The 9,541-nt window shown below is 39.5% G+C and overlaps 1 protein-coding gene across 1 annotated transcript; it reads right to left on the bottom strand.

The window, feature by feature from the left end:
- Window positions 1-2,390: 2,390 nt before the first annotated feature.
- Window positions 2,391-7,567, bottom strand: LOC147639228 (uncharacterized). Its single transcript, XM_086793761.1, has 3 exons — window positions 7,358-7,567; window positions 7,043-7,273; window positions 2,391-2,459 (listed from the first exon to the last, which is right to left on the bottom strand). Exons 1-3 carry the CDS (start codon window positions 7,442-7,444, stop codon window positions 2,391-2,393), a joined length of 387 nt encoding a protein of 128 aa, XP_086649887.1. The 5' UTR covers window positions 7,445-7,567.
- Window positions 7,568-9,541: the final 1,974 nt, after the last annotated feature.

Consider the following 9,541-nt stretch of genomic DNA (forward strand, 5'->3'; position numbering starts at 1 on the left):
AATTTGGAAAATTAACCATAATTTATGGTAATTTGGGGAAAGAATCAAATGCAAAATCTCAAAAAAAAAAAAATGACTGGCCTTATGCTCAAGATGCTCCCGTAGTTACTGATTTTCCACCATCCATAGGGGGCCTCCCGTAGAGGCTTAATTATCCGCTCGCAGACAGAGCCCGATTGGTAGACTTCCTTCTTCAACACTGGGCGAGTTGCAACATAGGGCATCAGCGTAGCTCTTCAGCAATATATGAGCAATGTTGCAGGCTTATTATATGCAGTGTATCAGTGTAGGGGGGACCTCACGCATAAAAAGGACGTGCCACAACACAACAATAGCAAAGGACATGTCCGACGAGTAGGAGATAACTCAGGGCAGCAGGAGACGGAAGAGGGCAACAACACTCACGCAAGGAGGAGCAAGGGCGGTTGCGAGGAGCATGCGCAGAAGACGGACAATGGGCGGGAAGAAGGACATGCCCTATAGTTTTTTTTTTAATCTGCCTCCATAGGATTTTTCGCTGCATTTATAAAAAAAAATACCTTTGGAGGTAGATTGTCGATAGCCTTGAGGAGGAAGAGCCAATAGTATGTGCAGTAAGAGATGAAATTTTTAGCAATTTTAGCAAATGTGCGGTGCTTGATTACTATTGTCATTGAGGCTTACTGGCTGACACTAAAAGAGGATGATGGTATAACCACGCGATGTAGTGAGAGAAAGTAGCGAGAGAGTCGGCTGCATGCAATCGGATTTTGTTTCCAGTGCACGGCTATTATCGCAAAAATTTATATACATAGCTATAGCCGCGTGTATAGTTATGTGTATATAACCACGTACTGTTACAAAATTAATTATCCTGCATGGCGCGCACGTCCTTTCTTTGCCCATCTTTTCTCCCCCAAACAACCTGCACTTAACTTGTTTTCTCTCCTCCCTTCATCTCCCATACCTCAAGCATGAAACTCACGCTCTCCTTCATTTATGTGCTTTCATCTTCATAAACATAAGTTTTATGGTAAAAGTAAGGGTTTATTTTCTCTATTCTCTCACATTTGTTTCAATCTGGTTTATTTTCTCTATTCTCTCACATTTGTTTCATTCTCTATGTGCATACTTAGGTCTTGATTCTTTTTTTCTTCTTTTTCTTATTCTTCTCACTTATCTTCACACTTTTCTATTTGTTTTGCTAATTAACTTTGTTACAATGTGTGCTTGTTTTATAGGATTAGAGTTTTTGGTGCTTTCTCATTTGGCTTACTTGCAACAAAAAAGTAAACCCTCTTTTTCTCTTAATCTTTAATGCAAGCTCTATGTATATTTCTTTCCTCTCTCTTTTTTTAGTGTTAAATGCTTTTTTTCTCTAATGTGCCTATGTACATAGAGTATGCATAGCTCTAATTTGTTTATTTTTTTACTTCTACTTTTAGATTGCAACTTGTCCTTCAACAAAACTCTACTTCTCAACAAACACGCAACTCCTCTAAATTAAGGTAAGAGCACTTGTCTTTCACAAACCTTTTCTTTACTTCTTTATGGTATACTCCCGGGTGCTTGGGAGAATTTGTTTTATTATGTATGTAATCATTATGCTTAAGCCTTATGCATAAAGGCTTCATGCATGAAGCCATAATGCATGTTGCATATAAAGGCTTAAGCATAAGGGCTTTATGCATAAATCTTAATGTGCATATGGCTTTTGCATAGATATATATGTAATTTATTAACATATATATTTGGTTAAACTTGTAGATTACATAAGCACAACTTCACAACGCAAAATCAACTTCTCTTCTTCTCAAGGTAAGAGTACTTGTCTTTCATAATTCATTTCTTTACTTATTTATCATGCACCTGTGGGTTGGTAGTATTTTAATTTATAAGAATTTTTCATAAAGGCTTAATACATAAGGACTTATTGCATGATGCCTTTATGCTTAAGCCTATGCATAAAGGCTTCATACATAGAGCCTTATACTTAAAGGCTTCATGCATTAAGCCACAAGGCATGTTGTATTGGTGCCTTATCTCTATTTATCTTTATTTACAAAAAAACAAGAGAGAGAGAAATGAAGAGAAAAAAAACAAAAGGAAACAAAAGTCTAATAACCTTCACTCTTACCACTAAATACACAAAACTATGAGTATCTTGAGATTGAACCATAACCACATGCATGTGACTAAAACCAATTTAGGTGTATATATGCTTGTAACTAACCTCTAAGTTAAATTGGCCTTATCTTTCCTCTTCGTAGCACAAGTGGAAGTTTGCGTAGTCATAACAAAAAAAATTGCATGTATATATGTTTTTCAAATCCATGTTTCATGTTATTTTTTTACAAGAAACATTTTACTGGTTGTATCATTTTTCATGTAGGTATCACAAAACTTGGCCTTTAGCTATCATCACCTTCCTGTGCAGGTGGCATCAACTCATCTTCAGTAACATATTCCAAGGATTGAATCTACATCAGGAAGGGTGGGGACATGTTAACCCCTGTGTTTATATAAGCCTAGGTGGGCTAGATATATACTTCTTCACCCTGTCAGCAGGTATTAGCCAGAAAGGTTACAGAGCAATGTACAGGTCAATCACTTTAGGGTTGCGAGCAAAGGGAGTTACGCAATCCTTGCTTCCAACACTTTATAGCTTACAGATGGCAAAGAAGTGTGCTAATGGTGATATTGCATCCATGTTCGAGGGTGGGTACAAGTGGGTGGAGGATATTATGCCAATGCCAACAATCAAACCCTTTGAATACAATGCATATAACAATGTCTACATTGACATGGAAGTGCTACAAAAAGCAATGATTCAGTACTATGGCCTCACACTTGAAGAGACAGGTGGAAATGACGTGTTTGTCTTGAAGCTGGATGAATGTCAAGTGGTTAAAGGTCAAAGACTGGAGCGTGTTAGTTTAACCTTGATGAGCCGAGCACTTAGAGGAAGGCCTTTAGAGACCCAAGAGTTGGATGCAACTGAAGACAGCAACAATAGGGGTCAAGGGCATAAGCAAGACTACTACGGCATTCAATCAGAGAAGAACATCTGGTGGCAAGCAGCATGGGTCCTCCCAAAAGAGAACCATGATACCTTGAGGTGGTATTTTGAACGGTCTGGCATTCAACATGTCGTCTCTTGTCAGGTCAATGGTCAGAAGCTTGATGTTCCCGGAATAGGCTGCTTTAACGTTGAATGGCACTTGGGTGGCGATCTAAAAACCTTAAAGTGTATGTTGGGTTGTAAAACAGGTGCGAATACTATATTCTCATGTGTTTACTGTTGTCATTCCAAGACAGCAGTAGACTCAAGAGTAAAAGGGAAACAACCTAGCAAAGGCAAAAGTCAAAAACAGGTGGGTGCAAAAAAAGCAATCGTTTTTTATGCTGAACAGAGGAAAGGATCAAAGGTATGGCATAATGGCATATTAAGTTGTGACCAGAGCAAGCCACCTAGTCGTGACCAGGAGGACAATGCTTGGAACCCAATCTTGGAAATTCCACTATGTCAAGTGCATGTGTGCACATTACATGCAAGACTGAGGATTTTGGATAAGCTATTGATGCTCCACATAAACTATGTCTGGAACATGGAGCCCGAAGATCGACGAGAAGAGTCAATACGTGCACTAGAGGGTGTACTTTCCTCTATGGGATTACATGCTGGAGCAGTGGTCTTGACAAAGGACAGAAAATCAAACCCTACACAAGACAACCCTAATAAAATTTGCATGGGTGGATCAAAGGCAAGACACTTGCTATCAAACCACTTGGGTTCTCATAGCCACACTGACTTTGAAATTTGGAAGAAGATATGTGATGTCACAACATATCGAGGAAATGATGCCAGGATTGGCCTAAAACGTGCACATGTATGGGAGGTGTGTAATAAAATGGTCGATCTTCTAGAGCGACCTCACCTGGATGACCATGGTATTGAGGAACTTAAACAAGCCACTTGTAGATTCACAGAAGAAATGGTCGAGGCATGGGGAGAAACACACATTACTCACTACATGGTAATGTTGTATTTATTGTGTCCTTGTAGTATGTTCTTCATACTGTTTGTTGACTTCTTGTAATTTTCTATGCAGCATATATTGTATGCACATGGGCCATACTTTCTCGATAGATATGGCTCTTTAGCACTTTGGAGCAATCAAGGCATGGAGAAATCACATTACCAAGCAAAGGCCGTGTATTTTAAGGGCACTCGCCATGGTGGTGGCAAAGTCAAGAGTAATGCACTCCATGAAATGTTCAACTGGTTCTATCGCGTTCTGGTTGGCAAAAAAAGGCAGAAAAGTCGCGGTAATTTGTCTCTTAGGCGTCAAATAATGAAAACTATTAATGCAAGAAGAACTGAAGAATACAACAGATCAAATGCTAGGGAGAGACTACGGCAGTGGGTAGCAAGCAAGCGTCGGTGTGGTTCCTCATGGGCTTAAACTCTCTGATTATAATCTTTTTGTGTTTTTAAATTTTCTAAAAGTTTTAAAAAATTATATTTATAGACATATTTAAGTCATTTTTCATTTATAGAAACCACATTTCAATTTCTTCTTTGTGCTCTACTCTCTCTTGCCCTCCCACTATCTCTTGCACTCGTAAATACCTAGGCCATGCCAGAAGAACAGGAGCAAGACTTGCGGTTTTTCGATCAACTCGGCCCACTACCTGCTACAGCAAAAAGGACAAGTCTACCTATCGTAACAGAGCAAGAGGCAAAGGAGATGAGAGAAGAAGAGCGCAGGAAGGAGGCCGAAGAAGCACAACGCAGGAAGGAAGCTGAAGAAGCAGGGCCTAGTAGAGAAGCAGAAGAAGAGCGGCGTCAAAAAGAAGCCGAGGAAGGTCAAGGGCAGCCACCGGAGATTGTTATTGAGGCCGACACCCTAGAACAGCTAGAGGTTATCTTACAGAACAGGGAGGTCGAGCTCTTGTCCTACGGCATCACGAAAGATACCATTGACAAAGAGTTTGCTCTTGTGAGGGCAGCTTGGGAGACAGAAATGCAAAAGAGACAGCATCCCAAAGAGGACGCAAGGAGGGCAAGCCAAGCACAGCCACAGGCAGCCACAACATCCAGGCGGCCAGTCAAGAAGTGTGGTAAAAGAATGGAGGGCAAGTTTCGGGACCAACAAGAAGAGGAAGAGCGTGCACAAAAGAAAAAGAAGTTCAGGTCTGAATGACCACCGTGGGAGAATCAAAGACCACCACCGCCTCCACCAGTTACAAAGAAGAAGAGAAAATGGAGGCCAGGGACAGTCGCGCTACGAGAGATTAGGAAATATCAGAAAAGCACAGATCTTCTCATCCCCAAGGCACCATTCTCTCGACTGGTGAGAGAAACAATGGAAAAATATTCTGACAGGGTTGACCGCATACAGAGCACAGCTCTTGAAGCACTTCAAGAAGCTGCTGAAGATATTGTAGTTTCTATTTTTGAAGACTCAGTGCTGGCTATGGTACATGCAAAGAGAGTTACTTTGAAGCCTGTAGATATGTCCCTAGCCCTACGTCTACGTTTAGAGCGTAGCCTTCTACCTCAATAGGCTAACCCATTTTGTAATTCTCCCTACAAAATTTTGTAATGTTCCCAGATTCCTTTGTAGCTTTTTCACACATTAATGAAAACTTTGTGAGTTGTGTTACATTCTTTGTTGAGTCCATTTTTTTTGTATGCTCAGTGCCAATGAACATTTCATTTAAAAATTATAAAAGCACTATACACACAGGAAAAAACACACACAAACACACACACACACACACATATATATATACACACACAAACATATATACACACATATATATACATATACAAATATATATACATATGCACATATATATATATATATATATATATATATATATATATATATATATATATATATATATATATATACACACACACACACATATATATGAATATTTATATATACAAAAAATGTAGATCCTATAAAGTCAACTAGAGAAACTTATAGAGTGCCTTATGAGCCTCAAGGCAAAAAAAATAAAAAAAAATAAAAAAAAATACCATGTGCGCTACGGTGCGTTAATCTCTAGTTTGACCAGGTCAAAATGGAGATTTACGCGCCGTAGCGCACATGGCATTTTTTTATTTATTTTTTTGATATCTATGGTTTGGTGAGGCTCATATGACCATTATAAATGCACCTAGAGACCCTTATAGAGTGCCTTATGAGCCTCAAGGTCAAAAAAATAAAAAAAATAAAAAAAATTTGCCATGTGCGCTACGGCGCGTTAATCGGCACTTTGACCAGGTCAAAATGTCGATTTACGCGCCGTAGCGCACATGGTATTTTTTTTATTTATTTTTTGATATCACATGGTCTGGTGAGGCTCATAAGACCCTTTAGGTGCCCTAACAGCCCTAAAATCTTATATATTTATATAAAATATTATATATATGTATATATATCTGATAATAGCCTTAAAATCTTATAATATCTTATGTCTTATATATATATATATCCTATACATCTTATATATATATATATATCATTCAATAGCCCCAGAATCTTATATATACATAGGTACACACACACACACATATATATATGTATATATATACATATATGTACATATATATATACATATATGTGAGTGTGTTTACATCTATAAATACAATATTTTTTCATACCGCTCTAACCCAATCTCGATTACTTTTTTTAATCACGATCACAATTAAAAAAAATCCTAAACAATTTTTTCTATGAACACATGAACAAAATCTTAAAATTGCGAGGCTTGAAATGGTATATCACAAGTACGCCAGGAAAAATCACAACTTATAATGCACAACAAAAAATTTTTATTAAACTTGGAAGAGAAGTTTGCATTACATCTTTTTAATAAGCTCTTGGAAGAGCTCAGGAGAGAGAGTTCTAGAGGCTGGTTTCTGGCCTAAGCTTTGGAATACATCACTCGGCTCATTGATTCCTTGAGCCTGAGAAAGGGCACAATGGCCTAAAACTGAGCCGGGATGGTTGCCCGTGAAGCAATACAAGGCAGCTTCCCTAGCTACCAAAATACATTTATTTATGTTCGAGGCTAAGGGGTTCTTCGACAAGACTGCACTAAGTGCTTTACATTTTAGGAGCTCGGCATAGGCGATCTCTGCATATTCTAAATGAAAAACCCGCACTATGTCGGCCCTGAGGGCAGGTATGTAGTGCCAAAGGGATGCATCTCGACCCTCTGACTTTGGCCGCGTTCCTCCTACGCGCATAGCAAACTTGTCCACTTCAAAAGCAGTCTGTCAACATGTCAATATAGAAGTTAGGAAGCGTGAAATGATACAAAAAATAATTTGCTTTACAACTAAGAAGTAAGGACATACCTCAGTTGCATCGTCACTTGCAACTAGTTGCTCATTCGTCAGGTTTATGCTTCCTTGGTCTTGAGCATCGCCAGCAACCAAGGGCATGTGTGGTTCAAAGGCAGCTACGCTCTCATAGAATTGCACTTCTTGCTTTATTTCAACGAGCGCTTTGGCCACTACAACTTCCAAGGTACTGCTACCAATATCATATGCAAGCGCTTTTGTGAGGTTGTCATCTTCAAAAGAAATTTTCACTTTTCCTTTATCTTGACCCCCAGCATTCACGGCAATAATAGAAAGTGCCTCATCCTCACGAAACCCGAGTGTCTTGGCAATGTCATCCAAAAACAAAAACTCTTTCCCATCAATAATGATTGGATGCAAAGACATGATAACAAGGTCTGGGACCTCCTCGAGTACTTCATCGCCCTCTAGAACTAGGTCCGAAACCTCCTCGGGGACATTATCTTGTAGAGCCACCAATGCCATTGAGGCCTCCCATTGTTCTGTAACATTCTCTTCCTCAGCATGGGCCTCTTGGACCTACTCCATTAGCTTTACTTTGTCCTTTTCTTTTTCCTTGCCACTTTCTTTCGCCACACCCTCTTGTAACAGAAGGACGAAAACCATGTCCCAGCTTAGGAAAGAAGTGCCGATGTTGCCCATTTGTAGTTCCAGGAGTAAGTCTTCCTCCTCATTTCTGTAGTCCTTTTCTGTGAGGGATTTTAAAAACCTGGATAGGCGAAATCTAAAATTCTTCTCTTCCCTGAATATGTACTTTGATGAGGTCAACTGGAACCCATAAGCCCTCATCACCCTCAAACATGATGGAGTACGTGCTGATGTGTTCATCCATATACTGAATGACATCTGTAAAAGCATCCGCTTGTAGATGCATTGTTGCACGTACATCAATTGCTCCCTCAAACATAGGGACGATCTCATCAACCCTATGAAGTAACTCAAGCTTTCCTAGCTGTGCAATAAGTGCATCAAGTAGAGGTGCCATGCTATGAGTGATTGGAGGAAATAGAGAGTGTGTGATACAGAAAGGTGTGCGAAATTGAGAGCAAGTGTTAGGAGAGAACGATAATTGTCAATTGATGTAAATGAGTAAAGTATCGTTTATAAATGGGCGACCTTGTTATAAAATTTTTAAAAACTTTTAAAATTTGTAAGTACCAAAAAAATTTTAAAAAATGGTATGCGAAAGCAAGAACGTATCCTTCCATCGCAAGGTCATTTCTAATTTACTAGTGGCTCACGCCACAGATGCTTCTGTGACCAACCTTACACTATCACAAAAAAATAAAACTGCACAAGACAATTGAAAAACCTTAATAAGACAGTGAGGCAAAAAAATTGAAATTGTATTTACTTCAATTCAAGATTACATATCCAGTGGTTATGTGATAGCTACACAGCCAGGGAAAGTAATTTCTCTACAAAGAAAAGATCGTTCCTGCCTTTTGCGCACTACTCTACCATTGATTATCAAAGCAAAATCACCACTGAGTGAGAATCGAAGAACTAAGTAGTCACGTAAGTTGGCAAGGGACCAGTCATCATTCACAGTAACATCTTCTACATCCCCACCTTGCATGGATATATGTAGCACACCCTGTTCTGTAGAGGTTGTGTCGGAGTCTAACGCCTCCCATTCTCCATTTGTAAGCTTCCATCGCCTGTAATAAGGAAACACAATGGACAACTGTTGCTTGGCAATATGATAGCGCATCACAACCTTCTCAACAATTACTCCGCATCTGATGGTGTCTCCATTGTGTTGAACAACTTTTTTATCCCATGCAGGTGATAAGAAACAAGTCAGAGCTCTCTCCCCCTTTGCAATCCATAAAGTTGGGGTACGATGTGTGTCACTTGTACGGAACAGGTACACAAAGAGGTGTAGAGGTATGAAGCAGGTTATGGTTGCTTTGTGAGATCCATATGTGCACTTCATAGCATTTTGCACCTTGCTTTCGATCTGCAAACAAGCCATGGCCACTGAAGCATTGTCTGGAATTGGCCATTCAATAGATGTGAGAGTTGGCGTAGGTTTTGGAACTAATTTCCGAGTACCATTTGCTGTCGTGGGAACCACATATGTATCCTCATAGAAGAAGATGTTTCGTGCAAGAAGTTGTGCAGCTGGACACCCTCCAAAGATTAAACTACCAAGCTCCACATGGTATGCTTCAA

The sequence above is a fragment of the Cibotium barometz genome, chromosome 4 (assembly GCF_041138505.1).
Source record: "Cibotium barometz isolate CiBa-2024 chromosome 4, ASM4113850v1, whole genome shotgun sequence".
Classification (NCBI taxonomy): Eukaryota; Viridiplantae; Streptophyta; class Polypodiopsida; order Cyatheales; family Cibotiaceae; genus Cibotium; species Cibotium barometz.